We start from the raw sequence: 22,267 nt of genomic DNA, 5'->3' as shown, positions 1-22,267 counted from the left end.
TCTGCTGAGAAGCCCCTTCGCGCAGCGGGAAGGGAGGGAGGCCCGCGCGGAGCGCTATTCCGAGCGCAGCCGCCAGGAGGCGCGCTGGCCCCGGGAACCAGGCGCGGCGGCCTCGAGAAGCGCTCCCGGGATGCGGACGGCGCCCTCCGCGGCCAGGAGCCCTCCCTCCCGGGCGCTAAGAGCGCCTGAGCACAGAAGAGGGGCCTTGCCACGCGGACGCCGGACCCCAGGCCGGACCCCAGGCCGGCGCTCCTCCGCGCTGAGCAAGAGTGCGGGGCTGGCCACTGTGTGGCTTGAGAATGACTTGGGACGCCCCTGAGCAGCCGTCTCCGTCCCCAGAGCTTCCCAAGTGGACCAGACCTTTGGCCCAGGAGCCCCCATTTGGAAACTTCAAAGCGCTCCATTTACCCTGCACGGCTTGGCCCAGTGGGCTGTGGCCCATCCCCTTGGGGTGGTGCCCACCTGGCCTGAGCATCAGAACCGAGAGCCTTCAGCCTGACTGACCTCGGGCCCAGCCCTCCCTAAGCATCGCCCCTGCATTGCCCTCACCCTGTGTGCTGTGCAAAGACCTGCCGGGATACAGTCAGAACCCAAGTCGGTCCTGTCACTCAGCAGATGGAACCCTCCAGCGGCTTCCACTAATGGGAATCCCTGAGTGATGGCCAGGCCTCTGTGCCCTCCCCTGTCACCCCTCCTGGCCCTTCCTCAGCCCCAGACTCCCTGGCTGACTTGCTGTGCCCCCAGCATTAAAAAAACTCCGCCTGAATCTTTCTGCCCCCTGCCCAAATGTCTCCGGTCAGACGTCCTTGCCACGCACACCCATACACCAACTGGACACTGCAAATATTGACTTTTCTGTTTGCTTATTGGGCCACTGCCACCACTTTCATGAATCCCACCCAAAAGTGTCCTGGGGGCCTTTTAGAATCATCTAGAATCCCCAGGTGAGCTCTCCAGCAGAGCCCAGGTCACATCCCAGAGCATACCTGCACCTCGTTCTGATCTGTGCCTCCACACCTCTGCCCCCAACATAGCACAGCAGAAAACTGACCCCCCCCACCTCTCAGTCCACACAGCGGGTCACTGAGTCAGGGATTCACTGACACAGTCAGAGGCTGGGGAGCAGGCAAGGTGGCCAAGTAATCACTAGAGGGTGTGATAAGGTTTTGGAACCCCCAGAGCGCTCAGCAGCGAGCCTGCCTCCATCCATCTTCTCATCTTCCTGTCTGTCCATCCCCCGACATCCATCCATCCAATATCGATCATCTGCCCACCCATCCATCATTCCGCCCGCCCACCCGCCCGCCCACCCACCCACCCATCCATCCATCCACCCATCCACCCACCCATCCACCCACCCATCCACCCACCCATCCACCCATCCATCCATTCACCATCCACCCATCCACCCCCCCACCCCCCCATCCACCCACCCATCCATCCACTCACCCATCCACCCACCCATCCACCCACCCATCCACCCACCCATCCACCCATCCACCCATCCATCCATTCACCATCCACCCATCCACCCACCCACCCACCCATCCACCCATCCACCCATCCATTCACCATCCACCCATCCACCCACCCATCCATCCAGCCAGTCATACATTCGTACCACTTCCTCTGGGGTATCTCAGCTCATTAGCGTGTAAACTCCCTGCTCTGTCGTATCTCCCCTTTCCATCCCATAATTACATCTCAGGCTCAGGCAGGGTCCACAATGTTCAGGCATCAAAATGGTCCAGTTTGTTTAAAATACTCATCTCATACCCAGTGCAAGCCCCCCTTCCCTAGCTTGTCCCTCCCTGGGCCATACCTGTGATGATGCAAGGGGGCGGCCGTGAGGTCTGCTCACTCGCTCCAGCACCTGGGCCTGAGGGGCAGCAGTGGGTCTGCCTCTGGGATGGACCTTCACCTGCTTCTGCTGGGTCCTGGTGCCTCTTGGTTGGGAACAAGGACAGGTGGGGACCCTGCTCTGGCCCAGTCTTATGCTCCCACAGTTGATGTCTCCATAGAAGGGGAGGTGGTTCCCAGTGGCTCCAGGGCAGCTGTCAGCCTCAGCCGGACCCTCCACTGCTGAGACCTCTCGGGTCCCCAGCATCGCGGCTCCAGGCTCTCCTGCACTGGCCACCCCCACCCCCCGCTGGGTCTCACTTCCTGGCCCCCCTCCAACCCCTCCCTGGAGCCTCTGCTCTGCTCTGCGCCCTGAGAGGCTGACCCCGCGGACTCCCCGGTGTGGGCCCCCTGCTGGCTCAGGCCAAGGGGGTCGCCAGTGAGAGGCAGGGCAGGGAATTCTCTGGGGCTCCTTCCAGCTTCAGAGCCTAGTCTCAGGCGCAGCCACCCTGCCAGGAAACCGCCTGGGCAGCCCTCCGCCTCGGGCCCAGCTCCTCATGGCTCTGGAAACACGCACGCCCACCCTTGACCTTCCCGCTCGCAAGCCGGTGACGGCTCCGTGCTCCCGAGAGGCTCCCCAGGTGCGGACACCCTCCCCCGACAGCGCCGGCTGAGGGCCCTGCCTGCGGACGCCTGGGTGAATACGGCCCCAGAGCTGGCTTCCGGGGCATCTTCAGGCAGCAACCCTTCCAGCCCGACCGGTGAAAGGGGCCCTGGGCCGACGAGACTCCATGGCACGCAGTAGGCATGGTGGCTCACTCAGACCATCTGCCTAAGACCCAGGGAAGGGCAGCGAGAGACCACGCTGCAGTGACCACGCTGGTGACAGGTTGTGCAGCATGGTGGCAGTCTCCCACTGTGCGGTGGCGGTCTTACAGAGCCTCTCACCCGCAAGGGATGGGGTGGGACGAGGGCCACGGCCAACCTGTGCAGCTTGCAGCGCCTCACTGCCCCTTAAGCGCAGCTTCGGCAAGTCCTTAGGCAGAGTTTGGGGGCCTGGATGGGAGGGATTGGGGGCATCCGGGTGGACGCACGGGAAGCAGCTGCCTTTCTGGGGAAACGGGCCTGCCCTCCAGGGACTGCCCTGTGATAGTGTCCCCGGCATGGATGTCACCTGTGTTCCCCGCCTCACCACTGTCACTGCCACCGCTGCTGGTGCGCGAGGGTGTTCTGGGGGCCCAACAGGCCAGGTGAGTGGCCAGAGTCGCTACTCCACGTGAGAGGAGCCCCCAGAATCATCCTGTCCCTGGAAGGATGAGACCGGAGGGTGGGACACAGAGGGCCGGCCGCGAGGTGGGTCAGCCTGTGGCTCCCGCGGTGCCCACGGGATTGGGGTGCGCTGTCGCACCTGCGGGTCCGGGAGAAGCTCTGAGAGTTTGCCTGGTTGTTGGCTGAAGCAGGGTCCCCGCTCCCCTCACCAGATGGGGAATTAAAGACCCTCAGCAGCTCCCCCACCCAAGTCAGGCCAGCGGGGGCAGTGGTGGGGGGGGCGTCCAAGGAAGGGCCCACGTGTCTGCTGCAGACCCTTCTCCAGGCCCATCCCAGAGGACTGTGGCCACCGCCTGGGGGTCGCGAGCAGGGCAGGAGGACAGCCACGCCCGCTGGGGGGTGCCACCTCCTGGCTCTGCACTGACCCGGACCCCCGGGCCTTCCAGTGCCCCCAGGACAGAGGGGAGGCCAAGCAGGAGGAGTCTGGCCTAGTGCGTCTCATGGTGGGGCCGGGGGCCATGGGCTGTCCTGGGCACTGTCCCCGTGCCCAGGCCATTGACGTCAGCCGACGTGGGTCCCTGATCGAGGTCATAGGGGCTGAGGAGCGAGTTTAAGGCAAACGCCTGCCCTCCCGCCAGTTCTCCCACACCCACTCTGGGGACACCCACGGGGCGTCCGGTAGCTCAACTCGATTCAGAGCGATTCAGATGCTCTCTACCCCGCGCAGGTCCAGGCTGAGGGCTCAGTCCCACAGGACGCCCCCCACCCCCATGCCAGTAACAAGTTGGGGTTGTCATCTGCGCTTCTGACTCCAGGCGTCGCCTTGGGGTCCCTGACCCTCTCCTCGGGGTCCCTCCTTTGTAGAGGGGCTGACAAAGCTCAGGGACACGATTCCTCGCGTTAGCCAGTTGACTGCGAGAGAGACCAAGGACAGTCACGCCAGGAGGGGAGGTCCGTCCCCCCGGATCTGGGGTGCCCTGCCCGCCCCGCAGCACAGGGTTCCCCAGCCGGAAGCCACGGCCTCCTGGCATTGGAGCTGAGTCTGCAGCACCCCTCCCGCTTCCCAGGTCAGTGAGCCGGGCTGAGCGGTCCAACCCTCCGCCCCTAGAGCTTTCTGGTGACCAGCCCCACCTGAGGCCACCTAGGGACCCCTGCCCCAGTTACCTCATTAGCATCAACTCAGGTGTGATCAAGAATGGGCTCCTGGAGTTCCTGCTGTGGCTCAGCCGGTTAAGAACCTGACAGAGTATCCCTGAGGATGCGGGTTCAATCCCTGGCCTCGCGCAGTGGGCTAAGGATCTGGCATTGCTGTGACTGTGGCTGTGGCTGGCAGCTGCAGCTCCAAATCAGTCCCTAGGCTGGGAACTTCCACTTGCTATGGGTGTGCCCCTAAAAAAAAAAAAGAAGAAAAAAAGTGGGGGAAGTTCCTTATGAATGACAAAGGACACTTCTGGGGCTCTGGAAATTCAATGGGTTTTAGAAGCTCTGTGCCAGGAACGGGGACAAAGACCAAAGACCCAGGGTGGGGGTACATCCTGGGGCTGAAGGCCAGCCTTGCCCAAACTGTGAGGCCCAACCGGAGTAGATCCCCGAGGCCGTGGAAGCTAACGGCCCCTGAAAGGCTGGAAAACGCAGGGGCAGGATCCTTTGAAGGGCGGTCCCCCAAAGACCTTCGCTTCCCAGGCTCTGCAACCCTGGAACCTGTGAAAATGGGACTTTGCAGAGGTGGTTAAAGCAAGGATCTTGGGGGGGGTGGCCCTCAGTTAACTAACTGGGTGGCACACTCACCACAAGGGTCCTTGGGTGGGGGGTCAGTGTCAGAAGATGGGGGGGGCCTGAGCTCTGGAATGCAGGCGCCTCTAGAAGCTGGGGAGGCAAGGGGACAGCCCTTCCCTGGGGGCTGCGGGGGGAGCTCGGCCCTGCCAAGCCTGGACGTCAGACCCCTGCCGCCAGAGCCCGGGGAGTCCAGGGGGGTTGTTGGAAGCCCCCGGTTGTGGTGATTTGCTCCAGTAGCAGCAGGAAACTGACACACACCCTCATTCATGTGTTTATTGCACCTCTGCCATTGCAGGCTGGGCCTGGGGACCCAAGGGAGAGTGTGGCAAATTTAGGCAGGCGGCGACACCTGCAGCTTTCCCGGATGTTGTGTCTTCACGGAGCAAACTCTGCAGGCTTCACCCCCAGCGGGCAGCTAGTGACCTGTCCGTTTCATTTCCCCTCAGTCCTGACCGATCTAGACCATCAGAAGGCACCTGTCTCCACTTGGCAGGGGTCAGTTCCCCGGGGGTCCTCCGAGGATCCTGTTACCTCTGCCTCACAGCACAGCTCCCAGGGACTTGGCCACGCCTGTGCTCCGTTCAATGAATTACCTGATGGGATCCAGTTGTCACAGGCGGTAACCCCACCAGGTGCCCCGCGGTGGGCGGTAAGCCTCCTGGAGTTTCAGGCGGTGATATTGCCAGGGGCTGGTGGTTTGCAGCCTGGCAGTTACCCCTGTCCCAGGAGGGAAAGACAAGCGGCTGTCACTTGGGCCAGCCACCATGCTTGTGCAAAGTGAGGTGCCTTGCTCTGCGAGCCACTGTGGATTCCGGAGGCAGCTTGTATTCTGGATGCGTTTCCCCCACGTGTTTGCTGACACACGGGCTTCCAGCGCACCAGCTCTGGCCTGGGGCAGGGCTGGTCCCGGCTCTCCCACCGTCTGGGCCTCAGGACCCACTGGAGTTAGTGCCGCTGAAGAGCCCAGCAAAGGGTGGGTTCGGTGCGAAGGCGAACAGGACGATGGCGGTGACCGCGCTGGGAACAAGGTGGTGCCACCAGCGGGCCCCACCGGGGGAGAGGCGGCTCCTGGCTTAGCGGCCGGCCAGCAAGACGGGCTGTCAGGCCTGCGGGCTAACCTCCGCCCCTGCCCTTGCACCCTCACAAACCTATACGGAACGGCGCCGAGCCCCCCGGACGACAGTGACGTGAGCCCAGGAAGGCGCCAGGGTCCGCTGCTCAAAGAGCCTGCGGGGCGGGTTTCCGCTCCTGCGGCGCCCGTTGGACTGGTTCGCAGCGGAACTGAAGGCGCTGCCACAGGCTCTGCGTGGTCAGCCGCCCGCGGCCCCGTGCCCGAGCCCCCGCCCACGGGCACAGTCCTCATCCGAGGGGTCCCAGGACAGCCTGCAGCACGATGCCCCTGGCTCAGAGCGCTCCGTCGCCTCGGGCAGGCCTGGAGGGCAGGGGCGGTGTTTCTACGGAGCCGTCGGCGATGGGCGGGGCTTCTGCCGAGATGCCCCCAGAAGCACCACCCGCCCAGGAGGCCCTGGAAAACTGGGAGCAGGGACTGCACATTCTGCGGCGCCGGCCATCCCTCTTCAAGGCACACTGAGAGCTCAAGGCAGCGGGCACGGTGGCCTCGGGCTCCACACCCCTGGCCCCACCAGACTCCTCCAGAGACTCCTCCAGTGGCTCTGGTGCCCTGTGCTCAGCTCACCAGCCTGCAGCAATGCCAGACCCTTAAGCCACTGAGAGAGGCCAGGGATCGAACCTGCATCCTCATGGACACTGTGTCTGGCTCTCAACCTGCTGAGCAGCAATGAGAACTCTTTTTTTTTTTTTTTTTTTTTTTTTAGGGCCACGCCTGTGGCATATGGAGGTTCCCAGGCTGCGGGTTGAATCGGAGCTACAGCAGTGCAGGATCTGAGCCGCATCTGCATCTGCACGAGACCTACACTGCAGCTCATGGCAATGTCGGATCCTTAACCCAGTGAGTGAGGCCAAGGATCGAACCTGCAACCTCATGGTTCCTAGTTGGATTCATTTCCACTGTGCCACAATGGGAACTCTCCTCTCTTTTCTTAACAGGACACCAGCCTGCTGGGTTGAGGCCCACCCTAATAACCCCTCTGTAGCTTGATTACATCTGTAAAGACCCTATTTCTAAATAAGGCCCCATTCACAGGGGATTAGGACTTCAACACGGCGTCTGGGGGGGGGGGGGTCACAGTCCAACCCAGAACAGCTGTGGATAAAAGACTCCACTGTGGTTTGTTTAAGCAGATGTGGATTTATAAGGAGCTGCAAATGGCTCACAGATTGGGCTAAGTTTCCAGAAATAGTGCCCAGCCTCCCTGCCAGGACTGGTCACGGTGAAGGCTCTGCTGCCCCCACCAAGCCCAGAACTGCCATGTTCCTGCAGCGGCAGGAAGCTGACACCACCACTCCCGGCCCCGGCAATAAGCTGCCTCTGCTGGGACCACGCCAGCAAGACCTCATGCCCCAGCAGCCCACCATGTCTGGGTGTAGGCGCCCCTCATGGGTCAAGGCAGACACCTGCCCCTAGCGCTGAGGGGAGGCGGACCAATGTCACCCTGCCAGAGTCTGGGTGGGAGAGACAGGATTCACAGGGTGGGACCTATCAAATTCCGGAGAGGCTATTTAAAAGATGCTGGGCAGCCCCAACGACGGCTCCACCACAGTCGTTGGCTCCGTGCTCTTCCCCTTCTCTCTTCCACTAGGAACACCAGAAAAGCTCGGTGTCCGCTCCCCAGCTGTGCTGCAGTGGTGTTGATCACGTGCCAGAGTTCTGGCCAGTGACGCGCAGCCGTGGAGCCAAGACAAGAGACAGACATCTCTTCCACTATCCTTTCCCCGCTTTGTCCAGCCTGGAACATGGATGTGGTGTCTGGAGCTGTGGCAACCCTCTGTGACCACGAGGGAAAGCCCAACAGGATTGCAGAGATGCTCGTCTGACACGACTCGGCCGCTGGACTAACACAGCCCTGCCTGACTCCAGGATCCTTGCTGAGACAAAAAACCAAACTCCTATTGGCTCAAACCACTGCACTCGTTAGAATTTCTGTTACTTGAAGCCAAAAGTGCTTCTCACTGAAATCCATTCATCCAACTACCTGTCGTTTATCTGTGAAAATTAAGAAAGGAAAAGCTCACCAAAGTGGAGTCAGGAGGCCGGAAAGAGGAGCTAGTTCACACGGGTACCACTCAACACAGACTGACAGGGAGAGAGGCACTTTGCCAGCCCAGCAGGAAGGGACCCTGCGGGGAGGAAGAAAGCTCTTTTCCTGCCTGGTAACAACACAGCCAATGAAAAGCCGCCATACTGCAATTCCCCCAGTTTCCTCCAATGGGCTTTTTGTTTACAACAGCCCCTCCCAGCATCCCCTTTTCCTCTATAAGAGTAGCCTCAGGGTTCCCAACATGCCTCAGCAGTTAAGGAATCTGACTAGCATCCATGAGGATGCAGGTTCGATCCCTGGCCTCGCTCAGTGGGTTAAGGATCCGGTGTTGCTGTGAGCTGTGGTGTAGGTCAGCAGCTACAGCTCCAATTGGACCCCTAGCCTGGGAACGTCCATATGCCACAGGTGTGGCCCTGAAAAGCAAAAAAAAAAAAAAAAAAAAAAAAAAAAAGAGAGAGAGAGAGAAGAGAAGAGAAGAGAAAAAAAAGAGAGAGAGAAGGGAAGAAAAAAAGAGAGAAAGAAGAGAAGAAGAAAAAAAAGAGTATCTTCTGCTTTGCGACTGTCGGGTGGTTTTGCCATAGTTGCAGGTCCTGAATTTCAATTTTTTTTTTTTTTTGTCTTTTTTCCATTTCTAGGGCCGCTCCCGCAGCATATGGAGGTTCCCAGGCGAGGGGTCCAATCGGAGCTGTAGCCGCCGGCCTACACCAGAGCCACAGCAACGCGGGATCTGAGCCGCATCTGCAACCTACACCACAGCTCACGGCAACGCCGGATCCTTAATCCACTGAGCAAGGGCAGGGATCGAACCCGCAACCTCATGGTTCCTCATCGGATTCGTTAACCACTGAGCCACGACGGGAACTCCCTGAATTTCAATTCTTTACCTCTCTGGAAGAAACTTATTTTGCTGGTAAAAATAACTGGTTATTTATTTGTCTTCAAGGGCCACACCCACAGCATATGGAGATTCCCAAGCTAGGGGTCGAATCAAAAATAACTGGTTTTATTGCTTTTGGTTAACATATCCAACCATCTATCCATCCACCTGGAGTTATCCACGGTTTGAAGCAAGCGTTTTTATCCATTTGCTTAAATTTACTTGGGAGACTTGGAGGAAAGGAGAGAGGAAGCAAAGAAACCAACTGGAAGATAGACGTGGGAGCGGTGGAGTCTCTGCCAGAGAAGTCACCTGTCGTGAGCTGTGTACTATTAGAAGTGGCTCAGGGAAATGGACCGTTTTGAAGGCTTCCCAGATGTGTGCCAAACCAGGCTCTCCAAGGAGCACCCCACCCACACTGCAGCCCTCTTTAGTGCTGGAGGTTTTTCTCTTAGAGCTTACCTATCTCAGCCTTTGGAGATGGGTCTGAAGTCCTCTCCATCCCATTGCTGCCCTTAGCATTCCTCCTGCCCCTGGTGCGACATCACCCCCCACCTGAGCTCTGTGTCATCCCCTTTTCCCGCCCAGCTCCCTGGGTGAGCCGGCTGGGGCAAAACCAGGATGTCTCCCCCAAACCGGGCCCAGCCGGGCCGTGGAAGCGTTCCAATCAACAGAGACTTGGACTGGGAAGAGCTAAGTAAGAAATGCAAGCTGCCCCGCTGAGGTCAGGCCAGGGCACCGGGCTTTGCGACCCAGGGCTGAGCGAGAGCCCTTAGGACCTGGATCTCTACTCATCTGTAGGGATGGAGCTGCACTGGACGCCGGGAGGGCACAACAGGGGGTGAGAAGCCCGAATGAAGCCCTACACCCAGCGGGTGCCACCCGTGTGCAGGCTTCCGGTCTGTCCGGAGGGTCGTCTGCCTGGGGTTCTGCCGTCGCACGGGGTGGTCGCAGCGTGCGTGCGGATAACCCTCAACCCGGTCTCCCGAACCCCGCCTCCAACGCGGTGACAGTGCCAGGCACCGACGGACACGCCAGGAAAGGCCGGCCTCCGCCAAGTAAGTCCAGAGGACGACCGCGCGCGGGGCGGACGGGGCGGGCGCAGAGACCACACACCGTGGCACACGGCACCGTGGACGGTACGCGAGCCACACGCAGCCCGGGCGCCCGGCGCGGCCGGAACCCGCCGCCCGGCGGCCCGTGTTTCCGGGGGGACTTCCCGAAGCGCCCCGCGCGCCGCGCCACGTGACCCACGGGCGCGCGGGAGGAGAGCGAGCATGCGCGGTCCGCGCCGGGGACTTCCGGGCGAGCGGCGGGCGGCGGCGGAGGGTCGCTGCCTGCGCCCGCCCGGCCCGGGCCGCGCCCGCTCTCCTCGGCTGGGCGGGTCACGGTGCCTTCTCCAGCAGCCCGCCTTTCCTCGCCGCCGGTCTCGCTGCTGTGACAACTCGCGGAGGGGGCGTGGCGAGCTGTGCCCTCTAGAACCTCCGCAGGTGGCCTCAAAGGACAGGCAGGTCGTTGGCAGGAGAGAGTCATGGGGCGGCGGGTAACGGAGGCCTGGGGGGGCGAGAAGCAGCGGGGACCTTGGACTCCAGCTGCCGGGCCGGCCCCCGCTCAGGCTGCCCCGTGATCAGTCGCGAGGACAGTCCTCCCGCCGGAAAGACCTGGCGGGGCAGGAAAGCACCCAGCACGCTGGGTACCCGGGCCTGGGCCGTGATGCCAGGCCTTAGGGAGGAAAGGCTCGGGCGGTGCGGGAAGTGAGGTCAGAGGGAGGGCAGGGGCTGGGTTATCTGGGAGGAAGGAACTAGTGGGGGCTCTAAGCCACCGGGGTCATTGTGTGGCGGATGTTTGTGCTGGGCCTGGGGTGTGGGCAGTGGAGGTGGAGAGATTCAAGGTCTATTTTGCAGACAGGCGGCAGAAGGACGGAAGGTGTTGTGGGACTGGGGAGTAAGGTAGAGGGAAGAGCCAGGGTGACGTCCAGTCTGTTTGAACAACAGGCTGGCTGATGCTCTTATTGACCAACTGGGGGCAGCTGAGAGAGGAACCGGTTTGTGGGCGGAAGTCCGGGTTTCACTTTGTGTTCCTGGAAGGTACTCAGGAGCTGTGGGGGCGTTGCCTATGTGACTGGGCTCAGAGGGGAGCTGGTGACAGCCAGCCCTGGTTTAGGAGGCCCCAGCAAGGCATGTGGGCAAGGGAGAGATGCCCTGAGGAGTGGGCCCTCACGAGAGGAGAGCCTGAGGGGCTGAGGAGAGCCAGCAGGTGCCGAGGTCTGAGGGGTGGAAGAACAGCCCCTGGGGGAGAAAGGGAGCCAGGAGGTGCCAGGGAGCAGGTTTGAGGGCAGAATCGGTAAAGAGCAGGATGGCAGCAGAGCCTGTTTTTTTTTTTTCCTTTTTAGGGCTCCACGTGTGGCATATGGAAGCTCCCCTGTTAGGGGGTTGAAACGGAGCTGCAGCTGCCGGTTGCAGCCACAGCCATACCAGAGCCTTAACCCACTGAGCAAGGTCAGGGATCGAACCCACATCCTCATGGGTACTAGTCAGATTCTTAACCTGCTGAGTCATAACGGGAACTCCAGGAGAGCTTCTTTGATTTGGCAACTGGGAGTTTTGGCCGAGGGCTGGAGAAAAAGTGGTTGGAGTGGATTTTGCAGAATAAATGGCACTTTCCCCTTGAACCAAATGAGGTCACGCTAGATTCACATGGGAAATGAACAGGAGAAACAGCCCAAAAACTCAGGAGAAAAGAGGAATGAGAGTGGTTAGCCCAGCAGAGATAAAGCACGCGGCAAGGCCCATTCAGTGCAGCCGTGGGCCTGGCTGCTGGAAGAGCGGTGGGAGGGGAGACGGACCTGGACACGGGTGGGGATTTGGGGGGAGGGGCTCTCCCCAGTCACCCAGTGAAGATGGGCATTTTAAAGAGTGTGGCTTATCTGAAGAGTGGCAAAGTTAGAGCCACAGCTTGACCGTGCCCAGTGAAAACTCAAAGATAGAAGAGTAAGAGAAGTAGGAGTTCCCGTCGTGGCGCAGTGGTTAACGAATCCGACTAGGAACCATGAGGTTGCGGGTTCGGTCCCTGCCCTTGCTCAGTGGGTTAAGGATCCGGCGTTGCCGTGAGCTGTGGTGTAGGTTGCAGACGCGGCTCGGATCCCGCGTTGCTGTGGCTCTGGCGTAGGCCGGTGGCTACAGCTCCGATTCAACCCCTAGCCTGGGAACCTCCATATGCCGCGGGAGCGGCTCAAGAAATAGCAACAACAACAACAACAACAACAAAAAAAGACAAAAAAAAAAAAAAAAAAAAGAGTAAGAGAAGTAAAACCACAAAGATGCTGGACAACAGCTCGGGGAGTTCCTTCGCATTGGGTGGAAGTGCCTGTTGTAGGAAAGGAGGCAGAGGGCGGGAGCGCAGCATCAGCGGGAGCTCGCACATAACAAGAGACAAGGGCAAAGAGCAGGAGACCGAGAGACGGGCTATTACCTGTCAGATATTTTAAATCCCAAAGTTTGGGAGTTCCCATCGTGGCTCAGTGGTTAATGAATCCGACTAGGAACCATGAGGTTGTGGGTTTGATCCCTGGCCTCGCTCAGTGGGTTAAGGATCCGGTGTTGCCGTGAGCTGTGGCACAGGTGGCACGCGAGGCTTGGATCCCTTGTTGCTGTGGCTCTGGCATAGGCCGGTGGCTACAGCTCCAGTTAGACCCCTAGCCTGGGAACCTCCATATGCCGCAGGAACGGCCCTACAAAAGGCAGAAAGACAATCAATCAATCAATCAGTCAATCCCAAAGTTTGATGACACACTGTGGTTGACAAGGTCAGAGGGAGTTGGGTGCCTCTGCCTGCCGGGAAGGTTCAGGAGCGCCCGTGGGAAGAGGCAGCTGAGTGTATTTAACAGCAGAGGTGGGGAAGCCACCCAGTGTCCATGTCTAGGAAGCCAGTACACGATGGTGCAGCCATACCAAGGAGCCCCATGCAGCCGCTGGGAAGTTAAAGGGCCAAGGAAGCTTTTGTGTATGACATGGGGCCATCTATCTCCCTGGTCTCTTTTTCAACTGGAAAAAAAGAAAAAAGGAGTTCCCGTCATGGCTCAGCCATTAACGATCCCGACCAGTATCCATGAGGACACAGGTTTGATCCCTGGCCTTGCTCAGTGGGTTAAGGATCCCGCATTGCTGTGACTGTGGTGTAGGCCGCAGTACAGCTCTGATTTGACCCCTCCCTGGGAACTGCCATATGCTGCAGGTGTGGTCCTAAAAAGACCAAAAAAAAAAAAAAAAAAAAAAAAGGCAACAAGAGTTCCCCTGGTTAATGGGAACAGGTTAATGATCCAGCTTGTCTCTGCAGAGGCGCTGGCTTGATCCCTGGCCAGGCACAGAGGGTTAAGGGTCTGGTGTTATTGTGGCTGCGGTGTGGGTCCCCGATGCAGCTTGGGTTTGACCCTCTGGCTGGGAACTTGTATGTGCCATGGGCGCAGCCATTAAAAAAGGGAAAAAAAAATGAAAAGAGGCCTCTAGAGAAGCCAGCCCACATCTCCGGATGCGGATTCCAGCCTCCAGGACGGGATGATGTCTGCTGGGCCCCAGTCGGCAGGGCCACGTGGTGCAGCTGTGAAGAAACATAATGAGCTGAGTTGCATCCGTAAGAAATACTGCTGCGGCTCAGCAGTAACACAGCCGACGAGTATCCATGAGGATGCGGGTTTGGTCCCTGGCCTCGCTCAGTGGGTTAAGGAACCAGCGTGGCTGTGAGCTGTGCTGGGGGTTGTAGATGTGGTTCGGATCCTGTGTGGCTGTGGCTGTGGTGTAGGCTGGCAGCGGCTGCTCCCACTTCACCCCTAGCCTGGGAACCTCCGTTTGACACAGGTGCAGCCATAAGAAGCAAAAGAAGAGAAGAAAATGCATATCCGGTCTTGGCCCCATTTCCGGCGCGGGGCTCCCGAAACCCTCGGCGTTTCCCCGGTGACGCCCTCATCACGGTGTCCTCCGTGAGCGGGAGACTTTGGAAGCACCCAAGGGTGGGGACTGGTTGCCAGGAGCGCCAGCCGCGGGATATCAGGGCTGCACTTTCCGCCTGGACCCCTGACCTGGGGGGGCGGGGCTGGAGGCTGTGTCCGGCCCTCCGTCCTGTGACATGTCACCAGCTGTGCCCTGGCGTGGCGTCTGTGAGAACCCAACACGCGGGCGTCGAGGCCGGTGAACCTGGGAGCTTCGGGGAGACTGGCCCCTGCGGAGGGAGCTCCTTGCGCCCCACACCCGGCCCGCGCGCCTCCCATCTGGCTGTTCCCGAGGTCCGTCCTTTCCAATAAACCAGTGATCTAGAAACCCGTCCTCCTGAGCTCTGGGAGCCGCCCCCGCACACGAATCCAACCCGGGGAGGGGTCGTGGGAGCCTCCAGTCCACAGCCAGGGGTCAGAAATGGGTGACAGCCTGGGCTTGTGATGCGTCTAAATGGGGGGGGGGCGCGTCTTGTGGGATGGAGTCCTTAGCCGTGGGGTCTGAGCTGAACCGCAGGACTCCCGGCTGATGCTGGAGGGGCAGGAACCCCCATCACACACGCACAGTGGACCTGGGTCTCCTTTTCAGGGCCCAGCCATCTGCTGAAAAGGGTGTGGGAACGGGTTTCTCTCTGCACAGGTTTTGATTCAAGTGGGTACAAATGCATTTGGGTCCATCGGGGAGGTGAGCCCCTGCCCCCAGACTTGCCAGCGACCTGTGGTCACTGACCCTCCGGGGGCCACCTGCTCGCCAGGTGGGGGCCTGGACTCTAATCAGCCCAGCTGGTTTCCTCTCTGAACCACCCCTGCCTGAGGCCTCCAGCCAGCTGTCCCCAGACTCCTGTAGCTGTTGGTGCCACCACCCTTCACCCTCCGGAGCCCTGAGGGGGGATGAGGGCCAGGGGCAAGGTAGCCCCAGGGGGCCAGGGGCCCTGCAGCAATGCTCCAGCGGCTCCCCTCATGTCACAACCCAGCACAGCCAGCACCCTGGGGATGGCTTGCTGATGCGGGCACTGCCCTCTGACCCTAGACCATGCCCCAGGCACCCCTTGGCAGCATCTGCCAAGGTGCCCATTCTACAAGTGAGAACACTGAGGCAGAGGAGAGGAAGTGACCAAGGACAAGCAATTAGGGGGACAGGGACTGGGCGGCTGGCCAAGGAGGGCCTCTGGCCAACTGGGCGGGGGGCGGGAGGCCAGGTGCAGTGATGACAGGGACAGTGTCCACACGGGGTCTGGGCTGTTAGGTGGGAACAGGGATGGGGCTGGGTGGCAAGAACAGCACCAGGGGGTGTTCACCGGGTGGCGCAGCGGTAACGAGCCTGACTAGCGTCCGTGAGGACGCAGGTTTGATCCCTGGCCTCGCGTCGCTGTGGTGAGGCTGGCAGCTGTAGCTCTGATTTGACCTTTCCGTGTGCCACATGTGCAGCCCTGAGAAGACCAAAAAAAAAGGCTAATGCCAGGGGACCAGGCAGAGGCCGCCAGGGCAAGCTGGGAGGCAGGGCAGAACCATTCTGCGCCCTGTGTCTGTCCTCGCCGTGTCCAAGGCTGAGCCTCCCTTGCCAGCCCGTATTGAATATAGGGAGAGGGTGAGACCAGGCATGGTTTGGGAGGCTGGTGGCTGGCCCCAGGCCTAGGGGCAGAGAAAGGCAGGGAGGAAGCCTGGGGCTGGCCAGAACTGCTCTTACCTCCCCCTGCCTCCAAGCCGGTGGCTTCCTTGGGGCCCCAGCCAGCACACCTGCACCAGCTGGCATGTGACCTCTCCCTTGGTGCCCGCCTCTGGTCGTCCACCTGGAGGCTCCTGAGTGCTCATCCTGATGGGAGCCCTTGGGACCCTCTGAGGCTCCTCCTTACTGTCCCAGGTGCCAAGGGGGCCCACCCCCAGCACTGCCAGGAGAGCAGCTGGGGCTCCCGAAGTTGGTGGAAGGAGGTCCTGGGTTTGCCCCCGCTGGCTCTGGGACTGCAAGCCAGCCAGGCCCTTGCAGGTGCCTCGCACCACCCAGGCCAGGGGCCATTCCTCCCCTGGAGGAATAGGGGCTACAGAGTGCTGAGGGGGGGGTGGGCATAGCCGTGAGCTGGGCAGGTGGGCAGGTGGGCTGCCGCTGGCTTTTGACTGCTCTCCTTCCTGCCTGGTTAGCAAGGCTACAGCTTCCTCCCAGCTTCTGGGAGGGCCTGGGCTGAGACACGACAGCGTCTCCCTGCAGGACAGTGATTGGGGTCCAGGAGGATGTCTCTGTGGGAGGCAGGCAGGGCACCACCTCACGGAAGCAAGGATTCGCACTTGGGGTCGCGGCCGGGAGGACCTCCAAGGCTGGCCTAAGATCCAGCAGCCCTTCCAACGCCAGTTCAGCTTGGCGCGACCTCTGGGGACCCCTTCACAAGCGGCCCTGCCTTTGGGGTCTGTCTCGGCTTTTCCCGGAGGATGCTTTGGCCCAAAGTAGGCTTGAGACACACACCGGAGTTGGCGAGGAAATCACGGCCCATAGGCGCCTCAGAACCACCAGCTTCAAGCCCTCGCCAGGTGGGGATGGAGCAGGAAGGCGGTACACACGTGCCCATCAGTCCTGACAGCCGGGCCTGGCTCGGGGGTCCTAGCGCCGCCAAGGGGCCTGCCTGCCTGACCCCTCTTGGCCCCCTTAGAGATCAGGGTGGGTTCCACGGTGGAGGGCAGGGGCGGGGGGGGGGCGACTAGGACACAGCCTCCTCCAAATCTCACCCACCTCTTCCCCAAACCCTGGCCCTGGAGGGAGGTGGGGTACCAGTGAGAGGTGGGGGAGGGCAGGGGGACAGCAGGACCCAGGACCGCAAGTTAGGAGCCTCAGATCCAAACTCCGGGGCCTGCGGCTGCTCAGAAGGCACCCGCCCTACCCCACCCAGGCCAGGAACCCATGAGGCCTCTCACCAGGTCCCAGCCTGCACCCTGCTCCCCTGGGACTCCCCTTTTCCGGCTCAGGCCAGGGGTACAAATCTGGGCAAGAAGGTCTGTGACCTGTCCTCAGCCCTGCCCCAGCCCACTCCCCAACAGGACACAGTAGGCAGCATCTGGGACAGGCTGCCAGAGTGCCCGCTGCCCACCAAGACTGGCAGTGCCCACAGTTCCCGCGTGCACCTGTCCCCAGGAATAAGCACGGCCATCTCCACCTGCGCTGGGCTTTATTGCCACTGTCACCGAGACGATGTGAACACGGAGAAGGGCTTGTTTCCGGACCGTCACAGCAAGCAGGCCTGCAAACATCACCTCCCGCCAAACGCTAAGTGTGGCCACTGTCCTCTGTGCGCCTGGAGGCGCCCCCCAGGGTCAGGGCGGCGCCAGACTGCGGGGCAGGAGGCTGGGCTGCCCGGGAGGACCCCACGGAGAGGACCCCACGCAGCAGGCAGGCTCCCCCTGAAACGCGTCTACACACACCCTGCTACACAAGCCCGCACGATGAGTGTCTTAAACATACGCGTGTATTTCTATGTACATGTCCATCTAAGCGGCGTCAGGGATTCAATGGAAAACCGACCACTTCTCTGCACATGAACTTCACAGTAACTGTTTGCACGAGACAATGAATCCAGTGTCGATAACCGAGGGCAGGCTTCCTGCCCCAGGAAAATACATTTCTTCCCTGGTGGAAACCCCTTGGGGAAAACCAGGGCGGCCGCCACCTCCCCGGCTGCCTCCTGGGGGGCGGGCGGGGCTCCCGTCCGGCGCAGGCCCCGCCTTTGCTGGACGCAGGTGCCCACAGGCGGGCGCGCGCACGTGCTCGTGCACACGCGGAAATCTGATCACGGGCACGGCGTGCCCTTCTGGAGGCGGAGGGCCAGGGGCTGGACAGTCACAGGCGAGGGCCCTGCCCCGCTCTCTCTGGCCCGCGGGCTAGCCTGCTGCCCGCACACCGGGAGGGCCGAGGCCCGTCCGCCTGCCGCAAAGGCCGACGGTCTTCTCACTCCAGACGGGGCAGACAATAAATACATCAAGTGTTGTCAGGGGCAAAGAAAATAACTTAAACTTGAACTCTGACCTCAGCACCACTTCCAGTCACAGCAGAAAAGAGCCCACCGGGTCTGAGGAACCCAGGCGTTCAGGGGGCTCTGCCACCTGCAGGACCCCCAGCGGCTGAGGCAGCCCCACCCCCGCCACCCTCTTGGGTTCCAACAGCAAGACCTGCCCTGAGAGCAGACAGGCAAGGCAGGCGAGGCGGGGGTGCCCCCACACCCGCCCCCAGCACGAATGCCCGTCATTCACATTCTGGGATCACATGCAGTGACCCCAGCCCAGAGCCCCTCCCCCGAGCCCCAGCCTGCAAACACTGCCCCGTAAAGACAGCAGGCTTTGCCCCCCCACCCCCAGTGCCCTGGCAATGACCAGCAGCTCTGAGTAGACTCCAAGCTGGTGGGCAGGTGAGCCCCAGGGTCAGGCCTACGATTGACCTCTAATGCTTAAGGCGGGGCTCTGCATTCCCAGGTCCCGGGGCGCACACGGGATGCTCAGAGGCGCCCCGACCCGGTGCTCAGGCAGGGAAGTGGCACGGCCTGTCGCCCGGGCAGACATCTGGTACCTCCAGAGGCTCTTTCTGTTTCTAGAGAGAATCATTTCCAAATTCCAACCTTCTCTGCGTCACCTTCGAGCGAGGCCAGGATCTGCAGGACGCACCTCCCACCCCGGCGGCCGTAGCTGCAGAGCCACACAGCTTCTGGCTGGTTCTCCTGCCGCCCCGGGGTCCCTGCTGGGGCCGGCACCCCCTGTAACACCAGCTGTGCCCTGCTGGCTCTCCCTGTGCCCGGGGCCTCCCCTGCAGGGGCTCCCACTGCCACCCGCCAAGAGTGGCCTGTTCATCCGAGCTCCCCGTTGGGGACTCACACTGACAGCATCTGCGACACAAGCATCCTTCTCGGAGCGTGGCGCCCCCACCCCCACCCCGGGCGAGCAGGCGAGGGGTCAGGGAAGCTCCACACGGAGGATACACGTGCCTTCTCATCTCATCCCGGAGGGGGGGGGGCGGTGGTCGGGGAGCCTGGGCCCTTCAGACCCACCTCGGGACTGGCCAGGGAGGACAGGGAGGGGGACGGAGTCTCGGTCTGGGCAGGCTCTGGAAGGAATGAGTTGCGGCAGAGGGCAAGGCGTGGAGGAGGGCTGCCAGGCGGCTCGGCGTCACCCCATCTGAGGCCACGTTCCGGGGCAGCAGTGCTCTTTCTGCCAGCGGGCCCAGCCTCAGGGGCTCCTACAGAGCGAGCTTGGGTCCCTCGGGCTCCATCCTGGTGTCCCACTGGAGAGGTCCTGCCCTCCCCTCTAGCCTCACGGCGACAGGGATGTGTCACACCAGCAGGGACTTGACCAGGCCGCAGTGGAACTTGCGGACATGGCGGTAGAGGTCCCCTGATTGCGTGAAGCGACGCTCACACCAGCGGCAGGCGTGCGGCTTCTCTCGCGTGTGCACCACGGCGTGGCGGCTCAGGTTGTGCGAGTACTGGAAGCCCTTGCCACACTGTGCACACGTGTAGGGCTTCTCGCCCGAGTGCGTGCGCTCGTGCCGCTTCAGCGTGTACGTGCAGGAGAAGGTCTTCCTGCAGAGCGGGCAGGTGGGCACGGTGCCATCGGGTGAGAGCCGGGCCCGGCTGCCGTCCCGCTCCCGGAAGTGGGCACTGAGGTGCAGCTGCAGCACGTGGGCGCTGGGGAACAGCTTGCCGCACAGCGGGCAGATGCAGAGGTGCCCGCCGGGCCCCAGCTCATCCGCGATGGCCCCCCTCTCCGCATCCAGCTCCAGGTCCCCACGGCCCACCTCACTGACTGGCAGTGGCTCCAAGTCCCCTGCCAGGCACGTGGCTGCAGGAACGCAAACTGGCTGCGGGGTGCCGGGCGGGCTCCGAGGGCCGCTGCTGTCCTCTTGCTCGGACGGTGAGTCCGGCTCATCCTTCGCTAGCCGCTGGGCCCCTTGCTGCATCTGGCTGCAGGGGCCTGTCCGGAGGACACAGGCCGGGTGGGCTGGCTCCCACTTTGAGCCAGGCTTCAGCGACAGGTCCAGAGCCCGGTCTGGCTCACCAGGGCCCTGCCCGGCGGGAGGCCCCAGCGCTAGCGGGGGGCGGGGGGCCTCGACCCCAGCGGGAGGGAGCCTGGCCTTCCGGGCAGCTGGACAGAGCTCGGGGGTCCAGGCCGACGGGGGACACGGGGGCCGGCCTGGCGGCTCCGCCCCGGGAGCGGGCGTCTCCGGCGCCGGCGCGCGGCCCCTCTGCCTGAGCCTGCTCGCGCAGACCTTCACGATGTCGTACATGTGCAGGTAGCTGGCCGCGGCCAGGACGTCCTCAACGGGCAGGCTGCGCAGGTCCAGGCGGCCCTCGTACATGAAGTCCAGCAGACGGCTGAAGGCGGGCGCCGTGACGATGTCGCCGTTGAGCCGCACCGGGTCGCGGCTGCCCGCCGGCCGCTCCCTGTAGAAGAGATGGAAGTAGACGCTGCACGCGGCCAGCACGGCGCGGTGGGCTGGGAAGCGCGCGTCGCCCACCAGCACGGTGCAGTCGCACAGGAAGCCCAGCTCGCGCTGCTGCCTCAGGCGGCCCAGCAGCCGCCCGCCGTGCTCCGGGAACTCCATGCCGCCGCGGTCATCACCTGGGCACAAACGGGACGCCCGTGAGCGCGCCTGGAGACGCGGCGGCTGCCGCTCGCCCCCGGACGCCCGACCAGCACCTCCCGGGGACGGCGGTGCGAGGAGAGAGGCGCCGGGCGCCGCGCGGAACTGCCCGCCGGGAGCCGCCCTGGGCACCTGCCCCGAGCAGGAAAAACTCGACCGAAAGTAAACAGAAGCGGCTCCGCGGGGGCGGGTCCCGGGCCACGGGCGGCGGGGGCCAGCGCCGAGCGGACCTGCGCGCGTCCGCGCCCGGGGCGCCCCTGAACTTCACTCCGAGGCGGCCGCCCGCCGCGTCCCCCGACGCCCGAGCCGCCGCGCCGCCGCCCCCGGCCCGCGCCTCCAGCCGCCGCCCGGCCCGCCAGATGCCGCCGCCGCCGCCGCCGCCGCGGGCCCCATTTATGGCAGCGCGGCTGCGGGGAGCGGGCCGGCGGGCGGGGCGGGCGGAGCCGGGCGCCCGCCCCCCGCGCTCACCTCCGCCGCCCCGAGCTCCACGGCGGCCGCTGCCCGCGCCGCGCGCCCTCCCCGGTGCCGCCCCGGCGCGTGCGGAGTTCCGGGCAGCGCGCCCCGGCGGGGAGGGCGCGGGGACGGGGACGGGGACGGGGACGGGGACGGGGACGGGGAGGGCCCGGGCGGAGCGCGCTGCAACTTGGCCGGCTCGGCACCACCCGCCGCTCGCCCCGCCCCGCCCCGCAGAGAGCGCAACTCCGGGCGGGGGCTGGAGGGGGCGGGCCGAGGCGACTTCCCGGAGCGGCGGAACCGCTGAGGTCACCCTCGCCGCCCCTTCCCTGGGCCGCGCCGCCATCCGGGGCGCTGGGGTGGGAGGGGACGCGGGGCGCGGCGGGGGAGGGGGCTCTCTCGCGATACTTGCCTCCTCGTCCGCAGAGCCCCCCCCCCCGGGGGGGGGGTCCCAACGGCGCCCGTCTGTGAAGGGACCCCTCCTGAGAAGCACCTCCTCTCCGACCAGCGCCAGGACAAGGCACCGCAAGACGCAGCCGCGACCTGGCCTCCGGCCACCTCGCGGGCGATGCCCTGTGAAAAGATGACACCCCTCGGTCTCGAAAGCCTCCTTTTGAATTGAAGTAGTTTAGCTGCGACTCTCTTCCAAACACTCAGGCAAAGTCTCCACCCTGAGTCCAGAACAGGGAACTCGCATCCTCTCAGCGGACCCTGGAGCCAGGCTCGCTGAGCTGTGTGTCCCCAAAGCTTTGGGGATGGGGCACTCCCAGAAGACTCGATGGGGTGAGGGGGCCGCTGCAGTGATGGAGAGAGAGGGGAGCCCCCCACCCCCAGCCTGGAGCAAGAGGGAAAGTGTTCAGGGAGAGAGACAGCTGGCAGGGGCTGTGTGGCATGGGGTGGGGGTGGGGGCTGGTGTTTCAGGAGCAGGAGCACATCGGGGTGTATGGGGACACTTAGGTGAGACTTTCCCCAGCTGCCCTGCCCTGTGGAGCGCTGCTCAGCTCTTCCCAACAATCCCCTTGGGCAGATTATCACACCCATTTGGGGGGGGGGTAGGTAAGGTGCCCACAGCCACACAGCAGGAAGAAAGGTATTGAACCAGGACTCAGATCCAGGAGTACCCTTTGGAATTTCCACCTGCACAGCCCCGCATCCCGGGAGATGGAAGAAAGCGGGGGGGGGGGGGGGGTGAGGTCCAGCAGAGCACTAGAGAGGAGCCCTTGACTGGAGGTGGGGTGCTATTGGGGGAGGGGCTGGATTACAAAGGATGGGGACCCCAC

General features: G+C 62.7%; 1 protein-coding gene and 1 long non-coding RNA gene across 3 annotated transcripts; one reads left to right on the top strand and one right to left on the bottom strand.

The window, feature by feature from the left end:
* Positions 1 to 10,233: 10,233 nt before the first annotated feature.
* On the top strand, positions 10,234 to 14,252 carry LOC110258334 (uncharacterized). Of its 2 annotated transcripts, none has more exons than XR_014809382.1 (2): positions 10,234 to 10,447; positions 13,794 to 14,252. It is a non-coding gene; the product is annotated as an uncharacterized LOC110258334 (long non-coding RNA). The 2 variants fall into 2 exon arrangements; XR_002341074.2 differs by having other exon boundaries at positions 10,234 to 10,451.
* A 2,807-nt stretch (positions 14,253 to 17,059) lies between these two features.
* Positions 17,060 to 21,198, bottom strand: ZBTB42 (zinc finger and BTB domain containing 42). Its single transcript, XM_021081526.2, has 2 exons — positions 21,003 to 21,198; positions 17,060 to 20,512 (listed from the first exon to the last, which is right to left on the bottom strand). The coding sequence occupies exon 2, from the start codon at positions 20,493 to 20,495 to the stop codon at positions 19,224 to 19,226; it is 1,272 nt and encodes a 423-aa protein (XP_020937185.2). The 5' UTR covers positions 20,496 to 20,512; positions 21,003 to 21,198; the 3' UTR covers positions 17,060 to 19,223.
* Between the last annotated feature and the right edge of the window lie 1,069 nt (positions 21,199 to 22,267).

Source organism: Sus scrofa, chromosome 7 (assembly GCF_054392235.1).
Source record: "Sus scrofa isolate SSC_HxYL_T2T_F1_AM1 chromosome 7, Sscrofa_HxYL_maternal_Yorkshire_Landrace_v2.0, whole genome shotgun sequence".
NCBI classification, from domain to species: Eukaryota; Metazoa; Chordata; class Mammalia; order Artiodactyla; family Suidae; genus Sus; species Sus scrofa.
Note: the sequence above shows the minus strand (reverse complement) of the source record. Positions and strands in the feature narration are given on the sequence as shown.